Source organism: Antennarius striatus, chromosome 9 (assembly GCF_040054535.1).
Source record: "Antennarius striatus isolate MH-2024 chromosome 9, ASM4005453v1, whole genome shotgun sequence".
In the NCBI taxonomy this organism is placed as follows: domain Eukaryota; kingdom Metazoa; phylum Chordata; class Actinopteri; order Lophiiformes; family Antennariidae; genus Antennarius; species Antennarius striatus.
Window position 1 is genome coordinate 24,942,046 of NC_090784.1, and position 26,982 is coordinate 24,969,027.

General features: G+C 40.0%; 1 protein-coding gene and 1 long non-coding RNA gene across 3 annotated transcripts; both read left to right on the forward strand.

Annotated features, from left to right (window-relative positions):
• Positions 1-393: 393 nt before the first annotated feature.
• Positions 394-7,322, forward strand: LOC137601699 (uncharacterized). 2 transcript variants are annotated; one of them, XR_011037084.1, is made up of 5 exons: positions 394-530; positions 883-1,188; positions 1,654-2,256; positions 4,497-4,576; positions 4,741-7,316. It is a non-coding gene; the product is annotated as an uncharacterized lncRNA (long non-coding RNA). The 2 variants fall into 2 exon arrangements; XR_011037085.1 differs by lacking the exon at positions 394-530 and having other exon boundaries at positions 1,088-1,188; positions 1,654-1,744; positions 2,060-2,256; positions 4,741-7,322.
• Positions 7,323-8,321: 999 nt separating this feature from the next.
• LOC137601697 (golgin subfamily A member 6-like protein 7) lies at positions 8,322-10,911 on the forward strand. Its single transcript, XM_068324047.1, has 2 exons — positions 8,322-9,328; positions 10,490-10,911. Exons 1-2 carry the CDS (start codon positions 8,666-8,668, stop codon positions 10,604-10,606), a joined length of 780 nt encoding a protein of 259 aa, XP_068180148.1. The 5' UTR covers positions 8,322-8,665; the 3' UTR covers positions 10,607-10,911.
• The last annotated feature ends 16,071 nt before the right edge of the window (positions 10,912-26,982 follow it).

Consider the following 26,982-nt stretch of genomic DNA (forward strand, 5'->3'; position numbering starts at 1 on the left):
CGTGGTGAAGCAGCTCTGTTCACACCCTGAAGCGTGGTGAAGCAGCTCTGTTCACACCCTGAAGCGTGGTGAAGCAGCTCTGTTCACACCCTGAAGCGTGGTGAAGCAGCTCTGTTCACACCCTGAAGCGTGGTGAAGCAGCTCTGTTCACACCCTGAAGCGTGGTGAAGCAGCTCTGTTCACACCCTGAAGCGTGGTGAAGCAGCTCTGTTCACACCCTGAAGCGTGGTGAAGCAGCTCTGTTCACACCCTGAAGCGTGGTGAAGCAGCTCTGTTCACACCTTGACGTCGTCGTGGCTGTCGATGTGACGTCAACCACAAAAATGGGGACAGCCTGAACTTGGAGCAGCTCCCTCTAAAAGCTGCCTGACGGCCGTCCCCACCTGATGGTGAGTCTGCAGATGTCAGATGACACCAGAGGACGGTGTCTGAAGCGGGAGTCTTATCAGTCGTCTGCTGACTGCAGCTAACAGGAAATGGTAGAAAAGAAGATTTCCGTTGGGCGAGAGGAGCTGCAGCAGCGCTACCATGTAGGAGGTTATTACTCACAGATGTTGGGCTCTGGAAGGAGAGCTGTTGTTCTGTTCCTTACAGGAACCCAACTCCCTCAGCCTCATGGGCTGTTTCACACAACTGTACTATGAGCACTTCATGCATTTGATTGCAGCTATTTCGGGTCTCGCTGGCTAAATAATCACGATTGATCTCAATATGATTAGTCAAACATTTTAAATTCCATATTTCCTGTAGGTTTCTATGCAGCGATCCGTTTGGTGAACGTGTAACATAGAAATGACACAAATCAAGTCATTCTAGAAAACGCCTCCAACCGCCTCTAACCGCAAACCGTTAACCTGCCCTCACCTGCTTTATGACCCACAGACCGGAGCCCCCCGACGAGCCCCAGCAGCCCCCCCGCGAAGCACATCAGGAAGACGAACACGTCCTTTCGCTTCCTCCGCATGGCTTTCTCTCGTTTCAGCATCACTCCTCCTCCGGCGGCCGCCTCCGGCATCCCTCCGACCACCACGCGGGCCATGGCGCTCTTCCTCCGGCGAGCGTTCCGGCGGAACCCCCGGTGGTGGCGCAAAATTGCGACGAACTGGAGCGAGGAGGCGGAGAGGAGAGATGCGCTGGATCTGTGCTAAGTTACGAGATGAGAGAACATGACTACTGGCTGCTGGACGGGTTGGTAAAGCCCTTCACAATACACGGTCACACTTCCGTTTACACGTTTCAAAATAAAAGGCTTAAACAAGGAAGTTTTCTATCAATCTTCAAGTACGCGCAATAAACACATCCAGCCCAACGCTATAACTTTTCATACTCATACACAATCGATCTTTCAATATTACAAAGTCCATAAACACAGTAAAATAATGCAATACAAATAAATCCAGGTAAAAATCCGTCTGATTAACATAAAGCTCTGCAGTTTCCAGTAGTTTTCCCTCATAGGTCATTGTAATATCACTTTCGTGTTAACAGGCATTCTTTAGATGATTTTTAAGTTTTTCTTCATTCATTCTGGATGGGTGGAGCCTTCGTCACCTGACTCCATGTCATTCCAGCTCCGGCTAGATGTGGGGTTAGGGTAGGGTTACATGTCTGTTCATTCTGAAATGATTATTTCATCTTCTTTGTGAACTCCAGATATTTTACAGTGGGGGTGGGGATGTGGAGACGTTCCTCTGCCTCTTCCTGCCTCACAGATGGAATCAGAAGGGCTTCCTGATGGATCCAGGTGTAACTGAGATCCATTGACGATAGATGGATGAAGAGCTTTTTCATATTTTTAACATTACAGCTTGTTCTCAATGTCTCAGACTGAATCTGTAGTGCTTCTATTTCATTATTGATATAAATAGATTTGATTAATTTTCAAGAACATCTATGAAGACTCACCCCAGCTTAAACAAAAAACTTTCAGGTTATGTTCTTAAAAATGAGTCTTGAGGGAAATAATTAGTTGCAACAATGCGTAGAAACAAGTAGGCTTTTATAGGACATCAACATCCCCAACAAACACAATGACATTGATCTTTCATCCTTTGAATAGGCATGTGTGCTCAAAGGCTCTCCAATGATTGGGGTCACGCCCTCTGACCCTTCTATATGGAAACTTGCCACAGATGCTTTTATTTTGGAGGTAACGTCCAGAGAGGAACTTAAAAAGTGAAGAACAGCAGAGTCTTGGAACGGAGCCACCCCTGACTGAGGAGCATCACTGGAACACATGTTTGCAGAAACACTCAGGTCCACGCTCCCTCCTCTTCCTCCTCTTCCTCCCTAATATTTCACACATTCGGGAAACATCACTCTGCACGAGGTGTAACTGCACGAGGTGTAACTCTAACCCTAACCCAGTCTGTAACCCTTACCCAAACCCAGTCTGTAACCCTAACCCAAACCCAGTCTGTAACCCTTACCCAAACCCAGTCTGTAACCCTAACCCAAACCCAGTCTGTAGTCTGTAACCCTAACCCAGTCTGTAGTCTGTAACTCTATCCCTAACCCAGTCTGTAGTCTGTAACCCTAACTCTAACCCAGTCTGAACTCTAACCCTAACCCAGTCTGTAGTCTGTAACCCTAACCCACTCTATAGTCTGTAACTCTAACCCAGTCTGTAGTCTGTAACCCTAACTCTAACCCAGTCTGTAGTCTGTAACCCTAACTCAAACCCAGTCTGTAGTCTGTAACCCTAACCCAGTCTGTAGTCTGTAACTCTAACCCTAACCCAGTCTGTAGTCTGTAACTCTAACCCAGTCTATAGTCTGTAACCCTAACCCTAACCCAGTCTGTAGTCTGTAACCCTAACTCAAACCCAGTCTGTAGTCTGTAACCCTAACCCAGTCTGTAGTCTGTAACTCTAACCCTAACCCAGTCTGTAGTCTGTAACTCTAACCCAGTCTATAGTCTGTAACCCTAACCCAAACCCAGTCTGTAGTCTGTAACTCTAACCCCAACCCTAGCTGTGGAAAACGTCCTTCTTGGTTCCCGTGTCCAAGTGTTTTCTGCGCATGCACACTTATAGCAGGGAACAAAACCCGATGACCATGGTTACCGTGGAAACAATTAACGTTAGTTCTAAAATGTATAATGTGATAAGTATGGACCAATCACTAAAAGGTTAGTTTGCAAAGCAGCAAATCATCTCTATGACGTCATCGAGACGCTTTGACGCTTTAAGGCTTTGACGCTTTAATGTCTATCAAAGTCAGTTTAGTCATCAAAGTCATCAACTCCAGAACCACATCACCTCCAGAACCACATCACCTCCACAACCACCTCACCTCCAGAACCACCTCACCTCCAGAAACACATCACCTCCACAACCACCTCACCTCCAGAACCACATCACCTCCAGAACCACATCACCTCCACAACCACCTCACTTCCACAACCACCTCACCTCCAGAACCACCTCACCTCCAGAATCACCTCACCTCCACAACCACCTCACCTACACAACCACCTCACCTCCAGAACCACCTCACCTCCACAACCACCTCACCTCCAGAACCACCTCACCTCCAGAATCACCTAACCTCCACAACCACCTCACCTCCAGAACCACCTCACCTCCAGAATCACCTCACCTCCACAACCACCTCACCTACACAACCACCTCACCTCCAGAACCACCTCACCTCCAGAACCACCTCACCTCCAGAAACACATCACCTCCACAACCACCTCACCTCCAGAATCCCCTCACCTCCAGAACCACCTCACCTCCACAACCACCTCACCTCCAGAACCACCTCACCTCCACAACCACCTCACCTCCAGAACCACATCACCTCCAGAACCACACCACCTCCAGAACCACATCACCTCCACAACCACCTCACCTCCAGAACCACATCACCTCCAGAACCACATCACCTCCAGAACCACATCACCTCCAGAACCACATCACCTCCAGAATCACCTCACCTCCACAACCACCTCACCTCCAGAACCACCTCGCCTCCAGAATCACCTCACCTCCAGAACCACCTCACCTCCAGAACCACCTCACCTCCAGAACCACCTCACCTCCAGTACCCCCTCACCTCTAGACTTTTACAAACTCTCCTCTGAACTAAATATGTTAGTATTTATTTAACGTAACATATACAGTATATATATTAGGGGTGTTTCTCTGAAAATGAATAAAAAATAGTTTGTTTTTATTTTTTATCACAAATTTGCCTGTTAGTCTCAACTTTATTACCTTTGAAATGTCTGTTAATGTGATTAAATGCTTTATAAATAAAATTTGATTGATTTATTGATTAGTAATGACCTATCGAAAGGGGACAATGTCAGATGTGTGATTGATTGTGGAATAATGGTGCTGAATAACGTGGATAATGGTAATTGTGCTAAGAAACAAACTAACAAACATCCTTCAAAATTAAACTGGTTATTTTCCAGTTGGATGACATCATTAACATGTGACACGTCATTAACATGCAGTTCTTCTTCACTGACATGACTCTCGTGAACAGCTGATCCCGTCAGCAGCCTCTGTCGCCCCCCAGAGACGAACAGCAGAGCCAGGAGGAGGAACAGAAGAATGCTCCAGAGGGTAGGAGACCTTCCACCGAAAACGTTCTAGTATTTACTTCACCTGCCTCTCATTTGACTTGTTACGTTCATGTGCTGCAGTTCTCCACAAGTCCAACGACTGCTGACTGACTTTGTGTTATCTTCCTAAAACTGTAATCATTCACTTCTTCCACACCTGTAAAGGATGAAAATGTAACGCCCACAGCCGAGAACCTGGGCGGGGCACAGGAGCAGATAGCGGAGGGGAGTCAGAACATCACTGCTGTTGATGGCAGGCTACGTGCCCTCCAGGTGAAATACGAAAGAGCCTCCACTCCCAGACAGAAAGGCAGGAGAAGATACTTCAGGAGCACAAGAAGGAGGTGACCCGGCTCAACGACCTTCTGGAGAAGAAAGAGCTGGAACTCACGATGGCCAACCAGCGTACCAGAAAATACAGGGACACCTTGTACGAGCTGCAAGACACAAAGCTGGCAATGGAGCGCCAGCAGGGGGTGGCCGTCAAGAGAGAGGAGCAACTAATGGAGATGCTCACCAAGAATGAGGAACCCTTTACCAGATCTCTGGTTTAGCAGAAGGACCAGATGGAGAAGCAGCTTTCTGAGCAGAAAGAGATTTCTTTGATTTTTAAAAAATACATTTATTCATAAAAGCCAAATTAGAAGATAATCACACTGACACAAAACCAAAAGAGATTCACACAAAAAGAAATTCACATCAAAAACATTCCTGAATGAAGAAAACTAACATTTATCAAACTAAAAACAGAGTCTCCTGTCTCCATGTTGTATATGCTCCATTCATATTCAAAGTACAGGACTTAAAACACAGAAGAAGAAGAAGAAGAAGATTTTTGAAGAAGAAGACGAAGAAGACGAAGAAGACGAAGAAGACGAAGAAGACGAAGAAGACGAAGAAGACGAAGAAGACGAAGAAGACGAAGAAGATTTTTTTGATTTTTGCAAAAACACTTTAATCTCATTGAAACATTTTGCAGTTTTACATTAGATGAAAGCATTTAAGTGCCTCAGAACATCTTTTCCAAACAAACTTCAATCACATTTAACATTTAGAACATTTAGAACATTTAGAACATTTAGAAAATTTAGAACATTTAGAACATTTAGAACATTTTACAATTTTTCATTAGATGAAATTTCAAAAACACTAAACACTCAAAAACATTAAACACCAAGAAACAAAGGGAAATACAATATAAGAATTAGTGCATTATAACAGGAAGTTTGCAAAAGTGAGGTGGTCATCAACTAAAGTGCATAGGACATTTTTGTAACACCAGATGTTCCTAAAGTTATTCAGGTCTTTTGTCAATTTATAGAAACCAAATTCTAGTTTTAAGCGACATCTGATGTTACAGCAAAAAACAGTAGCTGCTTCTTGAGCGGTATTGTTTTCAGTTCTCCTCTTCCTGGTCACATGAATTGCAAGTTTTGCCTCCCCAGAAATAAAATTTAAAAGCTACCACTTTCTCTGATTCGATCTATTGTACCCAGCACCGTAGATGAATTTCCTGATACTAAAGTTTTCATTGAACAAGTTAAAAACATTCGTTAGAAGAGTGAAGAGCACTGAAGTCTCCCACACTCACTGAAAGTATGAAAGACTGTCTCCTGAAGGGGACAGAAGGGACACTGGCTGGACACCGCAGGGGCAAAAACAGAGACAAAAGCATTGGAACCGATGGCACCATGCAAAATCCTCCACTGGAGGTCGGCTGTTTTTTTCTTGAGGGGAGGTTTGTACAGAAGTCTCCACTGCGGGTCAGGTCCATTTCCCGTCATCTTGTTGGCCCAGGTAGTAGGTGCTCTGTTACACAGGTTTTTCTTGTTGATCACTTTTACACATTGTCTGTACAGTATTTTTTTGTTGGCCGTGTGCAGGATGATCTGTCGTTCATCTCCGAGGAGAGGACCCTCCAGTTCTCCAAACAGGGGACTGATGTGGACCTCTGGGAAAGGATCTTTGCTGTCTGGTACAGTCCAAGACGAAGAAGATTTTTTTATTTTTTATTTTTGCAAAAACACTTTAATCTCATTCAAACATTTTGCAGTTTTACATTAGATGAAAGCATTTAAGTGCCTCAGAAGATCTTTTCCAAACAAACTTCAATCACATTTAACATTTAGAACATTTTACAATTTTTCATTAGATGAAATTTCAAAAACACTAAACACTCAAAAACATTAAACACCAAGAAACAAAGGGAAATACAATATAAAAATTAATGCATTATAACAGGAAGTTTGCAAAAGTGAGGTGGTCATCAACTAAAGTGCATAGGACATTTTTGTAACACCAGATGTTCCTAAAGTTATTCAGGTCTTTTGTCAATTTATAGAAACCAAATTCTAGTTTTAAGCGACATCTGATGTTACAGCAAAAAACAGTAGCTGCTTCTTGAGCGGTATTGTTTTCAGTTCTCCTCTTCCTGGTCACAGAAATTGTGAGTTTTGCCTCCCCAGAAATAAAATGTAAAAGCTGCCACTTTCTCTGATTCGATCTATTGTACCCAGAACCGTAGATGGATTTCCTGATACTAAAGTTTTCATTGAACAAGTTAAAAACATTCGTTAGAAGAGTGAAGAGCACTGCAAGTCTCCCACACTCACTGAAAGTATGAAAGACTGTCTCCTGAAGGGGACAGAAGGGACACTGGCTGGACACCGCAGGGGCAAAAACAGACAAAAGCATTGGAACCGATGGCACCATGTAAAAGTCTCCACTGGAGGTCGGATGGTTTTTTCTTGAGGGGAGGTTTGTACAGAAGTCTCCACTGCGGGTCAGGTCCATTTCCCCTCATCCTGTTGGCCCAGGTAGTAGGTGCTCTGTTACACAGGTTTTTCTTGTTGATCACTTTTACGCATTGTTTGTACAGTATTTTTTTGTTGGCCGTGTGCAGGCTGATCTGTCGTTCATGTCCGAGGAGAGGACCCTCCAGTTCTCTAAGCATGACAGACTGTCTCCTGAAGGGGACAGAGGGGACACTGGCTGGACACCGCAGGGTTAAAAACAGAGGTAAAGCATTGGAACCGATGGCACCATGTAAAAGTCTCCACTGGAGGTCGGATGGTTTTGTCTTGAGGGGAGGTTTGTACAGAAGTCTCCACTGTAGGTCAGGTCCATTTCCCGTCATCCTGTTGGCCCAGGTAGTGGGGGCTCTGTCACACAGGTCTTTCTTGTTCACTTTTACACATTGTCTGTACAGTATTTCTTTGTTGGCCGTGTGCAGGCTGATCTGTCGTTCAGAGGACCCTCCAGTTCTCCAAACAGGGACTGATGTGGACCTCAGGGAAAGGATCTTTATTGTCTGGCACAGTCCCTGTACTTTAGTCCAGGAGGAGGCTTCTCTCCTTCCCGGAGAGTCTTTGCCTCCACAGTTGTAGCCCCCGCTCGATCTCTAGAGATGTTGGGTTAAAGGTTCTAGAGAACAGGAAGCCCACCCCACCACTCAGCGTGGTGTTGAGGCTCAGGACCACCTGTCCTTCCCACTCCTTCATCCAGTCCACCTCATTGTTCTCGTCGCTGTGTGTTTCTTGTAGAAACAGAACATCAATAGTTTTCCTCCTTGCTGTGTCAAAGACCAGAGCCCTTTTCCTTTCTTCTCTGGCTCCATTTACGTTTAACGTCCCCTCTCTAAAAGAATCCATGATGAGGGGAAAGTTGAAGGGACCTTAAAATAACTAAATAGGAAAAATAATAAAAGCAAAATTAAAAGCTGTTGTTTACGGACTTTACTCATTTTTTTTGAGTCGGTATATCTCTTGGTCACTGAGTTCTGATGTGGCTCTGTTTTTAATAAGTTGTTTTGCCGAATTATAAAAAAATAATTTATCAGGGAAAAACTGTTCTAGATTCAGACCTTTCATGCCTTTAGTTTGTTGTAAAAACAATTTAAACATTCTTTCAGGGTACAAATCGTGCTGTTGACTGGCAGTGACTGGAGTAGGAGATAAGTCACTGCAATCAGACGTACAATCATCACTGTCACTACTGTCTGGAACACTCGGTGGGACCTCAATCCGGCCAGCTTTAAAACATTCTTCCGCTCACCGCGCCGCCTGGTCGGAACAGGAATCCATCCAGACGAATGGTCGTCTGTGATATCTTCAGTACCTGTCTGGTTTCCTGTCTCAACATTCTCATTTTCATCACCAGTCTCCCTCCTATTCTCACCCACTGCACCTGTCACCACCTTAGTCTCACCCAGTGTACCTTTCTCACCCAGTTCACCTACCACCTCCATAAACTCATCCATTTCACTCATTACCTCTCCATCCTCCCCCTGTTCATCTGTCAGCCCCCCATTCTCACCCCCCACAACCGTCACCTCACCCAACTCGCTGGGCGCCGCCCCACTCTCACCCATCACTCCACCTGCTCTCTCAGCCACCCTGCCACCATCCTCACTTGTCCCACCTTCACGCCCCCTCACAATATTACTGGTTATCTGGCTGAGCAGAAGGAGCAGATGGAGGAGCAGCTGGTTGAGCTGGAGAAGAAGCTGGTTGAGCTGGAGAAGAAGCTGGTTGAGCTGGAGAAGAAGCTGGTTGAGCAGACAGAGCAGATGGAGAAGAAGCTGGTTGAGCAGACAGAGCAGATGGAGAAGAAGCTGGCTGAACAGAAGGACCAGGTGGAGAAGCAGCTGGCTGAACAGAAGGACCAGGTGGAGAAGCAGCTAGTTGATGTGAGAGAGGAGGTGCAGAAGGAGATGGAGGTCCACTCCTCTGAACAGGACGACATCCTGCCACAGGTGAGCCTTCTTGTTCTAGAGTCACAAGTCTTCAGTTCTTTAAGGGGTTTGAATGTTCAGTTGCTATGACTATTTGATAATGTTGCTACCACCTCAACCACTGGACTTCCAACCTCGCCACGTCCTCCTGCTCCCACCACGACCGAGACCGTCATCACTGCAGACCTGGTGACGACAACGCTGAGGAGGCTCCGTCCCTATAAGCGGCTGGACTGGATAAGGTCTCCCCAAGACTCCTCCAAGCCTGTGGTTTGGAACTAGGGGACCCCCTGCAGCGATTGTTCAACCTCAGTCTGCAGCTGAGGAGGGTCCCGTCACTGCCAGGAAAAGAGATATGGACCGTCTGAACAGACTCATCATCAGAGCGGCTCAGTGGTCGGTCTGAGCCTGGACTCTGTGGAGACGCTTCTGGAGAGCAGGACCATGTCTAAAGTTAAGACTATCATGAACAACACCAGCCCCCCCTACACACCACCTTCTCCCAGCAGAGAAGCATCTTCAGCGGCAGACTGCTGTCACACAGCGCCTCCACAGAGAGGCTGAGGTCCTCCTTCGTGCCATCAGGGGGTTCAATGACTCTCTCAGGAGGAGTGGGGGGGAGGTGGCGAGGTCAGCATGGGGTTGAACAGATTTTATTTAATGTTGTACTGTTTATATTTTAATTTTATATTGTTTATATTTTAGTTATAGTTTAGTATATGTCCTGTTAAGGCTACATGTGTCTGTTAGTGTAGTGTATGTCCTGTGGTATGTCCTGTGGTATGTCCTGTGGTATGTCCTGTGGTATGTCCTGTGGTATGTCCTGTGGTATGTCCTGTGGTATGTCCTGTGGTATGTCCTGTGGTATGTCCTGTGGTATGTCCTGTGGTATGTCCTGTGGTATGTCCTGTGGTATGTCCTGTGGTATGTCCTGTGGTATGTCCTGTGGTGTCAGTGTTTCTTTTTCTCCTGGTGTTTATTCAGTATTTATTCATTATATAACACCTGAGCAGTGGATATGTGCAATTTCCTCTGGGATTAATAAAGTATCTGTCTGTCTGTCAGTCACAGCAATATTTAAAATAGTAACAGACAATCTGATAATGTTGCTATGACTATTTATTAATTTTGTCATGACTATTTGGTAATGTTACAATGGCTGTGACGTCTCTTTCTTCTCAGGAGCTCCAGAAAAAGAAGTCGAAGAGGAAGAAGCGCTTCTGGGCTCGCCTGTTGTCACGTTTCCAGAGAGAAGACCTTCTTCCCCCCGGCCCCCCGCCCCCAGCCAAACTACTTTGAAGTACTTTTATCTGTCTAGATGTGTGATATATACTGTATTTCTTTTGTGAAATTACGTAAGTAAAAAATTAATGGACTTGTAACATCTTGTTTGACACCTGTAATTCTTCTCCTCCTTTGGGCTTTTCCCTTCTGGGTCTCCACAGCCAATCAGTGTCCTCCATCTAACCCTGTCTTCTCATCCTCTTCTCTCACACCAACTACCTTCATGTCCTCTTTCACTACATCCATAAACCTCCTCTTTGGTCTTCCTCTAGGCCTCCTGCCTGGCAGTTCACAACTCAGCATCCTTCTACCAATATATTCACTATCTCTCCTCTGGACATGTCCAAACCATCTCAGTCTGGCCTCTCTGACTTTATCTCCAGAACCTCTAACATGTTTGACACCTTTAATTAGCTAGGATATAAGCTCTTGTTTCCAAAGCGTCAGAGGTTAGGGTTAGGGCTTGGGGTTACAGGTTGGGGCTAGGGTGAGCTGATCTTGTTACTGTTTGGGTTAGGGTTAACTGATATTGTTTGGGTGAGGTTAAGGTCAGCTGATAGGGTTGGGATTGGCTGATGGGGCTTGGGTTAACTGATAGGGGTGGGTTTGAGTTGGTGTTGGTTAATGGGTTTATGATTAGCTGAGCGGGACAGGGTTAGGGTTAGCTTATATGGTTAGCTGATGGGAGCTATGGTAAGGGTTTGGGTGAGGATTAGCTGATGGGGTTATGGGTATCTGATGGGATCACAGTTTTGGTTAGTGTTGGGTGATCCTTGACTGTAACACTGTGTGATCCAGGACCTTTTCTTCCTGTCAGGACTTCAGATAGAACCGGTTCTAATCCATCCGGTCTGACCCTCATGTCTAGGTTCACTGGTGTCAGGACTTCTATTTAAATATTAAATCTAGTTTCTTGTTTTGGTCCCTCTTCTCCTTCATGTTCGCTGTGATTCTTCTGAAATATTCAGCTTTGAGCTTTATTCACACTGGTCAGTTGAGACGGTTGAAATTGTTCAATAAAATGAATCCTCAGAAACACAACTGGTAGTGACTTCAAAAACCAAAGAGTCTCTGAGAGGCTGATGCCGGAGCCTTCCTTTGTCGGACGTGCTTCGAGGAAAAATCACTGCCCAACTAATAACTCCTTATTAACGAAAAAGAATAATCAACTCCTGAAACTGCACAAACTCATAATCGTAGTGATCACAGAAAATAGTGCAGTGATAAGAGCGGAAATAGCGTTGTGTTGCGGTCAACAAAAATCCAGCTGCCCCGCTCACCCCCTCTCCACACAGGTGAGCAGGTGCCCCTACTTCACCTGTATGGTTCTCTGTGTAGGTTTTCAGTTATCCAGGTCATGGTGATCCAAAGCTGATTAAGTCAGTCCACTTCTTCAGTTCAGAACTGAAGAAGTCTCTTTGATTAGAGACGAAACGTCTTCAAGAACTTTCTTAACGTCCTACTTCACCTGTATTAACATTCACGGCCACATCCATTTGACCCACTTATTCCCTCATTAATATGATCACACAAACAACATCACAAACAACAACAACAACAACACGGTGTTTACACCATCATAAGACCTACAAAATACCCATAAATCCAATCATGTCTCCTACAAATAACAGTTCATGTTGGATGTGAACCACTGGTACAGTACATCAATCTAAGAGGAAATGTATTTGACTCAATTTGAGGAGAAAAGTACGACCAAAAACTAGTGAAAAGTTTTTAATGTTTTGACATCATTTTTGAACGATTATTACCCTGCAAATTAGGACTTGTAGGCAGTTTGAAGTGAATAAATTCTTTAATTGTCAAAATCTATTAGGTTCTTGTGTGAAAGTGTTAAAGTTGTGGTTTAAATTTCTTGGTCAAAACCAAAGAGAAGGTGGCATTGTTTGTAATATTTGAAAAAAATGGGGACAAACACGAAATATTTCCGCAAATTTAAACTATTTTGGTAGTCCCAACCGGAAGCTAATGACGATCTAGCAACGTGTAACTTTAATGTTGTTGTAGTAACCCATTACGTCCAGAGGAGGGCATCGCAACTACAGATCCTTCAAGACGATTTGACAGTATAGGAGAAGAAGAAGACGTGTCTTTCGAAATAAGTTTGTTGTGTAGTTTTCCACGGAATAGTTTGTCAAATACGAAGCACGAATGTGTTCTTTTGTTTGCATTTTCTCTCCTTTAAAGGTTTTTGTGTGTTTTTTGTGTGTTTATGTCTTTGTCTTTGTGTTTGTTTTGGTGTAAAGCTAATACAGCTGCTGACACAGGAAGGCAGTGTCACCGATATGCATTCATATCCGGTGGTAGCTCAAAATAAAAGCATCAATCTAAGAGGAAATGTATTTGATTCAATTTCACGAGAAAAGTACGACCAAAAACTGGTGAAAAGTTTTTAATGTTTTGACATCATTTTTGAACGATTATTACCTCGCAAATTAAGACTTGTAGGCAGTTTGAAGTGAAGAAATTCTTTAATTGTCAAAATCTATTAGGTTCTTGTGTAAAAGTGTTAAAGTTGTGGTTCAAATTTCCGGGTCAAAACCAAAGAGAAGGTTGCATTGTTTGTCATATTTGAAAAAAAATGGGGAAAAACACGTAATATTTCCGCAAATTTAAAGTATTTTGGTAGTCCCAACCGGAAGCTAATGACGATCTAGCAACGTGTAACTTTATTTTAATGTTGTTGTAGTAACCCATTACGTCCAGAGGAGGGCTTCACAACTACAGATCCTTCAAGACGATTTGACAGTATAGGAGAAGAAGAAGACGTGTCTTTCGAAATAAGTTTGTTGTGTAGTTTTCCACGGAATAGTTTGTCAAATACGAAGCACGAATGTGTTATTTTGTTTGCATTTTCTGTCTTTTAAAGGTTTTTGTGTGTTATTTCCGTGTTTATGTCTTTGTCTTTGTGTTCGTTTTGGTTTAAAGCTAATGCGGCTACTGACAAGCGAACGGCAGTGTCGCGGATATGCATTCATTTCCGGTGGAAGCTCAAAATAAAAGCATCAATCTAAGAGGAAATGTATTTGATTCAATTTCACGAGAAAAGTACGACCAAAAACTGGTGAAAAGTTTTTAATGTTTTGACATCATTTTTGAACGATTGTTACCGTGCAAATTAAGACTTGTAGGCAGTTTGAAGTGAAGAAATTCTTTAATTGTCAAAATCTATTAGGTTCTTGTGTAAAAGTGTTAAAGTTGTGGTTCAAATTTCCGGGTCAAAACCAAAGAGAGGGTTGCATTGTGTGTCATATTTGAAAAAAAAAAAATGGGGAAAAACACGTTATTTCCGCATATTTAAAGTACTTTGGTAGTCCCAACCGGAAGCTATTGCGATCTAGCAACGTGTAACTTTATTTTAATGTTGTTGTAGTAACCCATTACGTCCAGAGGAGGGCTTCACAACTACAGATCCTTCAAGACGATTTGACAGTATAGGAGAAGAAGAAGACGTGTCTTTCGAAATAAGTTCGTTGTGTAGTTTTCCACGGAATAGTTTGTCAAATACGAAGCACGAATGTGTTCTTTTGTTTGCATTTTCTCTCCTTTAAAGGTTTTTGTGTGTTTTTTGTGTGTTTATGTCTTTGTCTTTGTGTTTGTTTTGGTGTAAAGCTAATACAGCTGCTGACACAGGAAGGCAGTGTCACCGATATGCATTCATATCCGGTGGTAGCTCAAAATAAAAGCATCAATCTAAGAGGAAATGTATTTGATTCAATTTCACGAGAAAAGTACGACCAAAAACTGGTGAAGTTTTTAATGTTTTGGCATCATTTTTGAACGATTATTACCTCGCAAATTAAGACTTGTAGGCAGTTTGAAGTGACGAAATTCTTTAACTGTCAAAATCTATTAGGTTCTTGTGTAAAAGTGTTAAAGTTGTGGTTCAAATTTCCGGGTCAAAACCAAAGAGAAGGTTGCATCGTTTGTCATATTTGAAAAAAAATGGGGAAAAACACGTAATATTTCCGCAAATTTAAAGTATTTTGGTAGTCCCAACCGGAAGCTAATGACGATCTAGCAACGTGTAACTTTATTTTAATGTTGTTGTAGTAACCCATTACGTCCAGAGGAGGGCTTCACAACTACAGATCCTTCAAGACGATTTGACAGTATAGGAGAAGAAGAAGACGTGTCTTTCGAAATAAGTTTGTTGTGTAGTTTTCCACGGAATAGTTTGTCAAATACGAAGCACGAATGTGTTATTTTGTTTGCATTTTCTGTCTTTTAAAGGTTTTTGTGTGTTATTTCCGTGTTTATGTCTTTGTCTTTGTGTTCGTTTTGGTTTAAAGCTAATGCGGCTACTGACAAGCGAACGGCAGTGTCGCGGATATGCATTCATTTCCGGTGGAAGCTCAAAATAAAAGCATCAATCTAAGAGGAAATGTATTTGATTCAATTTCACGAGAAAAGTACGACCAAAAACTGGTGAAAAGTTTTTAATGTTTTGACATCATTTTTGAACGATTGTTACCGTGCAAATTAAGACTTGTAGGCAGTTTGAAGTGAAGAAATTCTTTAATTGTCAAAATCTATTAGGTTCTTGTGTAAAAGTGTTAAAGTTGTGGTTCAAATTTCCGGGTCAAAACCAAAGAGAGGGTTGCATTGTGTGTCATATTTGAAAAAAAAAAAATGGGGAAAAACACGTTATTTCCGCATATTTAAAGTACTTTGGTAGTCCCAACCGGAAGCTATTGACGATCTAGCAACGTGTAACTTTATTTTAATGTTGTTGTAGTAACCCATTACGTCCAGAGGAGGGCTTCACAACTACAGATCCTTCAAGACGATTTGACAGTATAGGAGAAGAAGAAGACGTGTCTTTCGAAATAAGTTCGTTGTGTAGTTTTCCACGGAATAGTTTGTCAAATACGAAGCACGAATGTGTTCTTTTGTTTGCATTTTCTCTCCTTTAAAGGTTTTTGTGTGTTTTTTGTGTGTTTATGTCTTTGTCTTTGTGTTTGTTTTGGTGTAAAGCTAATACAGCTGCTGACACAGGAAGGCAGTGTCACCGATATGCATTCATATCCGGTGGTAGCTCAAAATAAAAGCATCAATCTAAGAGGAAATGTATTTGATTCAATTTCACGAGAAAAGTACGACCAAAAACTGGTGAAGTTTTTAATGTTTTGGCATCATTTTTGAACGATTATTACCTCGCAAATTAAGACTTGTAGGCAGTTTGAAGTGACGAAATTCTTTAACTGTTAAAATCTATTAGGTTCTTGTGTAAAAGTGTTAAAGTTGTGGTTCAAATTTCCGGGTCAAAACCAAAGAGAAGGTTGCATTGTTTGTCATATTTGAAAAAAAATGGGGAAAAACACGTAATATTTCCGCAAATTTAAAGTATTTTGGTAGTCCCAACCGGAAGCTAATGACGATCTAGCAACGTGTAACTTTATTTTAATGTTGTTGTAGTAACCCATTACGTCCAGAGGAGGGCTTCACAACTACAGATCCTTCAAGACGATTTGACAGTATAGGAGAAGAAGAAGACGTGTCTTTCGAAATAAGTTTGTTGTGTAGTTTTCCACGGAATAGTTTGTCAAATACGAAGCACGAATGTGTTATTTTGTTTGCATTTTCTGTCTTTTAAAGGTTTTTGTGTGTTATTTCCGTGTTTATGTCTTTGTCTTTGTGTTCGTTTTGGTTTAAAGCTAATGCGGCTACTGACAAGCGAACGGCAGTGTCGCGGATATGCATTCATTTCCGGTGGAAGCTCAAAATAAAAGCATCAATCTAAGAGGAAATGTATTTGATTCAATTTCAGGAGAAAAGTACGACCAAAAACTGGTGAAAAGTTTTTAATGTTTTGACATCATTTTTGAACGATTGTTACCGTGCAAATTAAGACTTGTAGGCAGTTTGAAGTGAAGAAATTCTTTAATTGTCAAAATCTATTAGGTTCTTGTGTAAAAGTGTTAAAGTTGTGGTTCAAATTTCCGGGTCAAAACCAAAGAGAAGGTTGCATTGTTTGTCATATTTGAAAAAAAATGGGGAAAAACACGTAATATTTCCGCAAATTTAAAGTATTTTGGTAGTCCCAACCGGAAGCTAATGACGATCTAGCAACGTGTAACTTTATTTTAATGTTGTTGTAGTAACCCATTACGTCCAGAGGAGGGCTTCACAACTACAGATCCTTCAAGACGATTTGACAGTATAGGAGAAGAAGAAGACGTGTCTTTCAAAATAAGTTCGTTGTGTAGTTTTCCACGGAATAGTTTGTCAAATACGAAGCACGAATGTGTTATTTTGTTTGCATTTTCTGTCTTTTAAAGGTTTTTGTGTGTTATTTCCGTGTTTATGTCTTTGTCTTTGTGTTCGTTTTGGTTTAAAGCTAATGCGGCTACTGACAAGCGAACGGCAGTGTCGCGGATATGCATTCATTTCCGGTGGAAGCTCAAAATAAAAGCATCAATCTAAGAGGAAATGTATTTGATTCAATTTCACGAGAAAAGTACGACCAAAAACTGGTGAAAAGTTTTTAATGTTTTGACATCATTTTTGAACGATTGTTACCGTGCAAATTAAGACTTGTAGGCAGTTTGAAGTGAAGAAATTCTTTAATTGTCAAAATCTATTAGGTTCTTGTGTAAAAGTGTTAAAGTTGTGGTTCAAATTTCCGGGTCAAAACCAAAGAGAGGGTTGCATTGTGTGTCATATTTGAAAAAAAAAATGGGGAAAAACACGTTATTTCCGCATATTTAAAGTACTTTGGTAGTCCCAACCGGAAGCTATTGACGATCTAGCAACGTGTAACTTTATTTTAATGTTGTTGTAGTAACCCATTACGTCCAGAGGAGGGCTTCACAACTACAGATCCTTCAAGACGATTTGACAGTATAGGAGAAGAAGAAGACGTGTCTTTCGAAATAAGTTCGTTGTGTAGTTTTCCACGGAATAGTTTGTCAAATACGAAGCACGAATGTGTTCTTTTGTTTGCATTTTCTCTCCTTTAAAGGTTTTTGTGTGTTTTTTGTGTGTTTATGTCTTTGTCTTTGTGTTTGTTTTGGTGTAAAGCTAATACAGCTGCTGACACAGGAAGGCAGTGTCACCGATATGCATTCATATCCGGTGGTAGCTCAAAATAAAAGCATCAATCTAAGAGGAAATGTATTTGATTCAATTTCACGAGAAAAGTACGACCAAAAACTGGTGAAGTTTTTAATGTTTTGGCATCATTTTTGAACGATTATTACCTCGCAAATTAAGACTTGTAGGCAGTTTGAAGTGACGAAATTCTTTAACTGTTAAAATCTATTAGGTTCTTGTGTAAAAGTGTTAAAGTTGTGGTTCAAATTTCCGGGTCAAAACCAAAGAGAAGGTTGCATTGTTTGTCATATTTGAAAAAAAATGGAGAAAAACACGTAATATTTCCGCAAATTTAAAGTATTTTGGTAGTCCCAACCGGAAGCTATTGACGATCTAGCAACGTGTAACTTTATTTTAATGTTGTTGTAGTAACCCATTACGTCCAGAGGAGGGCTTCACAACTACAGATCCTTCAAGACGATTTGACAGTATAGGAGAAGAAGAAGACGTGTCTTTCGAAATAAGTTCGTTGTGTAGTTTTCCACGGAATAGTTTGTCAAATACGAAGCACGAATGTGTTCTTTTGTTTGCATTTTCTCTCCTTTAAAGGTTTTTGTGTGTTTTTTGTGTGTTTATGTCTTTGTCTTTGTGTTTGTTTTGGTGTAAAGCTAATACAGCTGCTGACACAGGAAGGCAGTGTCACCGATATGCATTCATATCCGGTGGTAGCTCAAAATAAAAGCATCAATCTAAGAGGAAATGTATTTGATTCAATTTCACGAGAAAAGTACGACCAAAAACTGGTGAAGTTTTTAATGTTTTGGCATCGTTTTTGAGCGATTATTACCTCGCAAATTAAGACTTGTAGGCAGTTTGAAGTGACGAAATTCTTTAACTGTTAAAATCTATTAGGTTCTTGTGTAAAAGTGTTAAAGTTGTGGTTCAAATTTCCGGGTCAAAACCAAAGAGAAGGTTGCATTGTTTGTCATATTTGAAAAAAAATGGGGAAAAACACGTAATATTTCCGCAAATTTAAAGTATTTTGGTAGTCCCAACCGGAAGCTAATGACGATCTAGCAACGTGTAACTTTATTTTAATGTTGTTGTAGTAACCCATTACGTCCAGAGGAGGGCTTCACAACTACAGATCCTTCAAGACGATTTGACAGTATAGGAGAAGAAGAAGACGTGTCTTTCGAAATAAGTTTGTTGTGTAGTTTTCCACGGAATAGTTTGTCAAATACGAAGCACGAATGTGTTATTTTGTTTGCATTTTCTGTCTTTTAAAGGTTTTTGTGTGTTATTTCCGTGTTTATGTCTTTGTCTTTGTGTTCGTTTTGGTTTAAAGCTAATGCGGCTACTGACAAGCGAACGGCAGTGTCGCGGATATGCATTCATTTCCGGTGGAAGCTCAAAATAAAAGCATCAATCTAAGAGGAAATGTATTTGATTCAATTTCAGGAGAAAAGTACGACCAAAAACTGGTGAAAAGTTTTTAATGTTTTGACATCATTTTTGAACGATTATTACCCTGCAAATTAGGACTTGTAGGCAGTTTGAAGTGAAGAAATTCTTTAATTGTCAAAATCTATTAGGTTCTTGTGTAAAAGTGTTAAAGTTGTGGTTCAAATTTCCGGGTCAAAACCAAAGAGAGGGTTGCATTGTGTGTCATATTTGAAAAAAAAATGGGGAAAAACACGTTATTTCCGCATATTTAAAGTACTTTGGTAGTCCCAACCGGAAGCTATTGACGATCTAGCAACGTGTAACTTTATTTTAATGTTGTTGTAGTAACCCATTACGTCCAGAGGAGGGCTTCACAACTACAGATCCTTCAAGACGATTTGACAGTATAGGAGAAGAAGAAGACGTGTCTTTCGAAATAAGTTCGTTGTGTAGTTTTCCACTGAATAGTTTGTCAAATACGAAGCACGAATGTGTTATTTTGTTTGCATTTTCTGTCTTTTAAAGGTTTTTGTGTGTTATTTCCGTGTTTATGTCTTTGTCTTTGTGTTCGTTTTGGTTTAAAGCTAATGCGGCTACTGACAAGCGAACGGCAGTGTCGCGGATATGCATTCATTTCCGGTGGAAGCTCAAAATAAAAGCATCAATCTAAGAGGAAATGTATTTGATTCAATTTCACGAGAAAAGTACGACCAAAAACTGGTGAAAAGTTTTTAATGTTTTGACATCATTTTTGAACGATTGTTACCGTGCAAATTAAGACTTGTAGGCAGTTTGAAGTGAAGAAATTCTTTAATTGTCAAAATCTATTAGGTTCTTGTGTAAAAGTGTTAAAGTTGTGGTTCAAATTTCCGGGTCAAAACCAAAGAGAGGGTTGCATTGTGTGTCATATTTGAAAAAAAAAATGGGGAAAAACACGTTATTTCCGCATATTTAAAGTACTTTGGTAGTCCCAACCGGAAGCTATTGACGATCTAGCAACGTGTAACTTTATTTTAATGTTGTTGTAGTAACCCATTACGTCCAGAGGAGGGCTTCACAACTACAGATCCTTCAAGACGATTTGACAGTATAGGAGAAGAAGAAGACGTGTCTTTCGAAATAAGTTCGTTGTGTAGTTTTCCACGGAATAGTTTGTCAAATACGAAGCACGAATGTGTTCTTTTGTTTGCATTTTCTCTCCTTTAAAGGTTTTTGTGTGTTTTTTGTGTGTTTATGTCTTTGTCTTTGTGTTTGTTTTGGTGTAAAGCTAATACAGCTGCTGACACAGGAAGGCAGTGTCACCGATATGCATTCATATCCGGTGGTAGCTCAAAATAAAAGCATCAATCTAAGAGGAAATGTATTTGATTCAATTTCACGAGAAAAGTACGACCAAAAACTGGTGAAGTTTTTAATGTTTTGGCATCATTTTTGAACGATTATTACCTCGCAAATTAAGACTTGTAGGCAGTTTGAAGTGACGAAATTCTTTAACTGTTAAAATCTATTAGGTTCTTGTGTGAAAGTGTTAAAGTTGTGGTTTAAATTTCTTGGTCAAAACCAAAGAGAAGGTGGCATTGTTTGTAATATTTGAAAAAAAATGGGGAAAAACACGTAATATTTCCGCAAATTTAAAGTATTTTGGTAGTCCCAACCGGAAGCTATTGACGATCTAGCAACGTGTAACTTTATTTTAATGTTGTTGTAGTAACCCATTACGTCCAGAGGAGGGCTTCACAACTACAGATCCTTCAAGACGATTTGACAGTATAGGAGAAGAAGAAGACGTGTCTTTCGAAATAAGTTTGTTGTGTAGTTTTCCACGGAATAGTTTGTCAAATACGAAGCACGAATGTGTTATTTTGTTTGCATTTTCTGTCTTTTAAAGGTTTTTGTGTGTTATTTCCGTGTTTATGTCTTTGTCTTTGTGTTCGTTTTGGTTTAAAGCTAATGCGGCTACTGACAAGCGAACGGCAGTGTCGCGGATATGCATTCATTTCCGGTGGAAGCTCAAAATAAAAGCATCAATCTAAGAGGAAATGTATTTGATTCAATTTCACGAGAAAAGTACGACCAAAAACTGGTGAAAAGTTTTTAATGTTTTGACATCATTTTTGAACGATTGTTACCGTGCAAATTAAGACTTGTAGGCAGTTTGAAGTGAAGAAATTCTTTAATTGTCAAAATCTATTAGGTTCTTGTGTAAAAGTGTTAAAGTTGTGGTTCAAATTTCCGGGTCAAAACCAAAGAGAAGGTTGCATTGTTTGTCATATTTGAAAAAAAATGGGGAAAAACACGTAATATTTCCGCAAATTTAAAGTATTTTGGTAGTCCCAACCGGAAGCTAATGACGATCTAGCAACGTGTAACTTTATTTTAATGTTGTTGTAGTAACCCATTACGTCCAGAGGAGGGCTTCACAACTACAGATCCTTCAAGACGATTTGACAGTATAGGAGAAGAAGAAGACGTGTCTTTCAAAATAAGTTCGTTGTGTAGTTTTCCACGGAATAGTTTGTCAAATACGAAGCACGAATGTGTTATTTTGTTTGCATTTTCTGTCTTTTAAAGGTTTTTGTGTGTTATTTCCGTGTTTATGTCTTTGTCTTTGTGTTCGTTTTGGTTTAAAGCTAATGCGGCTACTGACAAGCGAACGGCAGTGTCGCGGATATGCATTCATTTCCGGTGGAAGCTCAAAATAAAAGCATCAATCTAAGAGGAAATGTATTTGATTCAATTTCACGAGAAAAGTACGACCAAAAACTGGTGAAAAGTTTTTAATGTTTTGACATCATTTTTGAACGATTGTTACCGTGCAAATTAAGACTTGTAGGCAGTTTGAAGTGAAGAAATTCTTTAATTGTCAAAATCTATTAGGTTCTTGTGTAAAAGTGTTAAAGTTGTGGTTCAAATTTCCGGGTCAAAACCAAAGAGAGGGTTGCATTGTGTGTCATATTTGAAAAAAAAAATGGGGAAAAACACGTTATTTCCGCATATTTAAAGTACTTTGGTAGTCCCAACCGGAAGCTATTGACGATCTAGCAACGTGTAACTTTATTTTAATGTTGTTGTAGTAACCCATTACGTCCAGAGGAGGGCTTCACAACTACAGATCCTTCAAGACGATTTGACAGTATAGGAGAAGAAGAAGACGTGTCTTTCGAAATAAGTTCGTTGTGTAGTTTTCCACGGAATAGTTTGTCAAATACGAAGCACGAATGTGTTCTTTTGTTTGCATTTTCTCTCCTTTAAAGGTTTTTGTGTGTTTTTTGTGTGTTTATGTCTTTGTCTTTGTGTTTGTTTTGGTGTAAAGCTAATACAGCTGCTGACACAGGAAGGCAGTGTCACCGATATGCATTCATATCCGGTGGTAGCTCAAAATAAAAGCATCAATCTAAGAGGAAATGTATTTGATTCAATTTCACGAGAAAAGTACGACCAAAAACTGGTGAAGTTTTTAATGTTTTGGCATCATTTTTGAACGATTATTACCTCGCAAATTAAGACTTGTAGGCAGTTTGAAGTGACGAAATTCTTTAACTGTCAAAATCTATTAGGTTCTTGTGTAAAAGTGTTAAAGTTGTGGTTCAAATTTCCGGGTCAAAACCAAAGAGAAGGTTGCATCGTTTGTCATATTTGAAAAAAAATGGGGAAAAACACGTAATATTTCCGCAAATTTAAAGTATTTTGGTAGTCCCAACCGGAAGCTAATGACGATCTAGCAACGTGTAACTTTATTTTAATGTTGTTGTAGTAACCCATTACGTCCAGAGGAGGGCTTCACAACTACAGATCCTTCAAGACGATTTGACAGTATAGGAGAAGAAGAAGACGTGTCTTTCGAAATAAGTTTGTTGTGTAGTTTTCCACGGAATAGTTTGTCAAATACGAAGCACGAATGTGTTATTTTGTTTGCATTTTCTGTCTTTTAAAGGTTTTTGTGTGTTATTTCCGTGTTTATGTCTTTGTCTTTGTGTTCGTTTTGGTTTAAAGCTAATGCGGCTACTGACAAGCGAACGGCAGTGTCGCGGATATGCATTCATTTCCGGTGGAAGCTCAAAATAAAAGCATCAATCTAAGAGGAAATGTATTTGATTCAATTTCACGAGAAAAGTACGACCAAAAACTGGTGAAAAGTTTTTAATGTTTTGACATCATTTTTGAACGATTGTTACCGTGCAAATTAAGACTTGTAGGCAGTTTGAAGTGAAGAAATTCTTTAATTGTCAAAATCTATTAGGTTCTTGTGTAAAAGTGTTAAAGTTGTGGTTCAAATTTCCGGGTCAAAACCAAAGAGAGGGTTGCATTGTGTGTCATATTTGAAAAAAAAAAAATGGGGAAAAACACGTTATTTCCGCATATTTAAAGTACTTTGGTAGTCCCAACCGGAAGCTATTGACGATCTAGCAACGTGTAACTTTATTTTAATGTTGTTGTAGTAACCCATTACGTCCAGAGGAGGGCTTCACAACTACAGATCCTTCAAGACGATTTGACAGTATAGGAGAAGAAGAAGACGTGTCTTTCGAAATAAGTTCGTTGTGTAGTTTTCCACGGAATAGTTTGTCAAATACGAAGCACGAATGTGTTCTTTTGTTTGCATTTTCTCTCCTTTAAAGGTTTTTGTGTGTTTTTTGTGTGTTTATGTCTTTGTCTTTGTGTTTGTTTTGGTGTAAAGCTAATACAGCTGCTGACACAGGAAGGCAGTGTCACCGATATGCATTCATATCCGGTGGTAGCTCAAAATAAAAGCATCAATCTAAGAGGAAATGTATTTGATTCAATTTCACGAGAAAAGTACGACCAAAAACTGGTGAAGTTTTTAATGTTTTGGCATCATTTTTGAACGATTATTACCTCGCAAATTAAGACTTGTAGGCAGTTTGAAGTGACGAAATTCTTTAACTGTTAAAATCTATTAGGTTCTTGTGTAAAAGTGTTAAAGTTGTGGTTCAAATTTCCGGGTCAAAACCAAAGAGAAGGTTGCATTGTTTGTCATATTTGAAAAAAAATGGGGAAAAACACGTAATATTTCCGCAAATTTAAAGTATTTTGGTAGTCCCAACCGGAAGCTAATGACGATCTAGCAACGTGTAACTTTATTTTAATGTTGTTGTAGTAACCCATTACGTCCAGAGGAGGGCTTCACAACTACAGATCCTTCAAGACGATTTGACAGTATAGGAGAAGAAGAAGACGTGTCTTTCAAAATAAGTTCGTTGTGTAGTTTTCCACGGAATAGTTTGTCAAATACGAAGCACGAATGTGTTATTTTGTTTGCATTTTCTGTCTTTTAAAGGTTTTTGTGTGTTATTTCCGTGTTTATGTCTTTGTCTTTGTGTTCGTTTTGGTTTAAAGCTAATGCGGCTACTGACAAGCGAACGGCAGTGTCGCGGATATGCATTCATTTCCGGTGGAAGCTCAAAATAAAAGCATCAATCTAAGAGGAAATGTATTTGATTCAATTTCACGAGAAAAGTACGACCAAAAACTGGTGAAAAGTTTTTAATGTTTTGACATCATTTTTGAACGATTGTTACCGTGCAAATTAAGACTTGTAGGCAGTTTGAAGTGAAGAAATTCTTTAATTGTCAAAATCTATTAGGTTCTTGTGTAAAAGTGTTAAAGTTGTGGTTCAAATTTCCGGGTCAAAACCAAAGAGAGGGTTGCATTGTGTGTCATATTTGAAAAAAAAAATGGGGAAAAACACGTTATTTCCGCATATTTAAAGTACTTTGGTAGTCCCAACCGGAAGCTATTGACGATCTAGCAACGTGTAACTTTATTTTAATGTTGTTGTAGTAACCCATTACGTCCAGAGGAGGGCTTCACAACTACAGATCCTTCAAGACGATTTGACAGTATAGGAGAAGAAGAAGACGTGTCTTTCGAAATAAGTTCGTTGTGTAGTTTTCCACGGAATAGTTTGTCAAATACGAAGCACGAATGTGTTCTTTTGTTTGCATTTTCTCTCCTTTAAAGGTTTTTGTGTGTTTTTTGTGTGTTTATGTCTTTGTCTTTGTGTTTGTTTTGGTGTAAAGCTAATACAGCTGCTGACACAGGAAGGCAGTGTCACCGATATGCATTCATATCCGGTGGTAGCTCAAAATAAAAGCATCAATCTAAGAGGAAATGTATTTGATTCAATTTCACGAGAAAAGTACGACCAAAAACTGGTGAAGTTTTTAATGTTTTGGCATCATTTTTGAACGATTATTACCTCGCAAATTAAGACTTGTAGGCAGTTTGAAGTGACGAAATTCTTTAACTGTTAAAATCTATTAGGTTCTTGTGTAAAAGTGTTAAAGTTGTGGTTCAAATTTCCGGGTCAAAACCAAAGAGAAGGTTGCATTGTTTGTCATATTTGAAAAAAAATGGAGAAAAACACGTAATATTTCCGCAAATTTAAAGTATTTTGGTAGTCCCAACCGGAAGCTATTGACGATCTAGCAACGTGTAACTTTATTTTAATGTTGTTGTAGTAACCCATTACGTCCAGAGGAGGGCTTCACAACTACAGATCCTTCAAGACGATTTGACAGTATAGGAGAAGAAGAAGACGTGTCTTTCGAAATAAGTTCGTTGTGTAGTTTTCCACGGAATAGTTTGTCAAATACGAAGCACGAATGTGTTCTTTTGTTTGCATTTTCTCTCCTTTAAAGGTTTTTGTGTGTTTTTTGTGTGTTTATGTCTTTGTCTTTGTGTTTGTTTTGGTGTAAAGCTAATACAGCTGCTGACACAGGAAGGCAGTGTCACCGATATGCATTCATATCCGGTGGTAGCTCAAAATAAAAGCATCAATCTAAGAGGAAATGTATTTGATTCAATTTCACGAGAAAAGTACGACCAAAAACTGGTGAAGTTTTTAATGTTTTGGCATCGTTTTTGAGCGATTATTACCTCGCAAATTAAGACTTGTAGGCAGTTTGAAGTGACGAAATTCTTTAACTGTTAAAATCTATTAGGTTCTTGTGTAAAAGTGTTAAAGTTGTGGTTCAAATTTCCGGGTCAAAACCAAAGAGAAGGTTGCATTGTTTGTCATATTTGAAAAAAAATGGGGAAAAACACGTAATATTTCCGCAAATTTAAAGTATTTTGGTAGTCCCAACCGGAAGCTAATGACGATCTAGCAACGTGTAACTTTATTTTAATGTTGTTGTAGTAACCCATTACGTCCAGAGGAGGGCTTCACAACTACAGATCCTTCAAGACGATTTGACAGTATAGGAGAAGAAGAAGACGTGTCTTTCGAAATAAGTTTGTTGTGTAGTTTTCCACGGAATAGTTTGTCAAATACGAAGCACGAATGTGTTATTTTGTTTGCATTTTCTGTCTTTTAAAGGTTTTTGTGTGTTATTTCCGTGTTTATGTCTTTGTCTTTGTGTTCGTTTTGGTTTAAAGCTAATGCGGCTACTGACAAGCGAACGGCAGTGTCGCGGATATGCATTCATTTCCGGTGGAAGCTCAAAATAAAAGCATCAATCTAAGAGGAAATGTATTTGATTCAATTTCAGGAGAAAAGTACGACCAAAAACTGGTGAAAAGTTTTTAATGTTTTGACATCATTTTTGAACGATTATTACCCTGCAAATTAGGACTTGTAGGCAGTTTGAAGTGAAGAAATTCTTTAATTGTCAAAATCTATTAGGTTCTTGTGTAAAAGTGTTAAAGTTGTGGTTCAAATTTCCGGGTCAAAACCAAAGAGAGGGTTGCATTGTGTGTCATATTTGAAAAAAAAATGGGGAAAAACACGTTATTTCCGCATATTTAAAGTACTTTGGTAGTCCCAACCGGAAGCTATTGACGATCTAGCAACGTGTAACTTTATTTTAATGTTGTTGTAGTAACCCATTACGTCCAGAGGAGGGCTTCACAACTACAGATCCTTCAAG

What these genes read in the sequence shown, in the direction of transcription:
- LOC137601697 (XM_068324047.1), top strand. Translation starts at nt 8,666, where the DNA reads ATGGTCGTCTGTGATATCTTCAGTACCTGTCTGGTTTCCTGTCTCAAC. An exon ending in AGGACGACATCCTGCCACAG is followed by an intron (nt 9,329 to 10,489) that starts GTGAGCCTTCTT and finishes CTTTCTTCTCAG; the next exon opens with GAGCTCCAGAAAAAGAAGTC.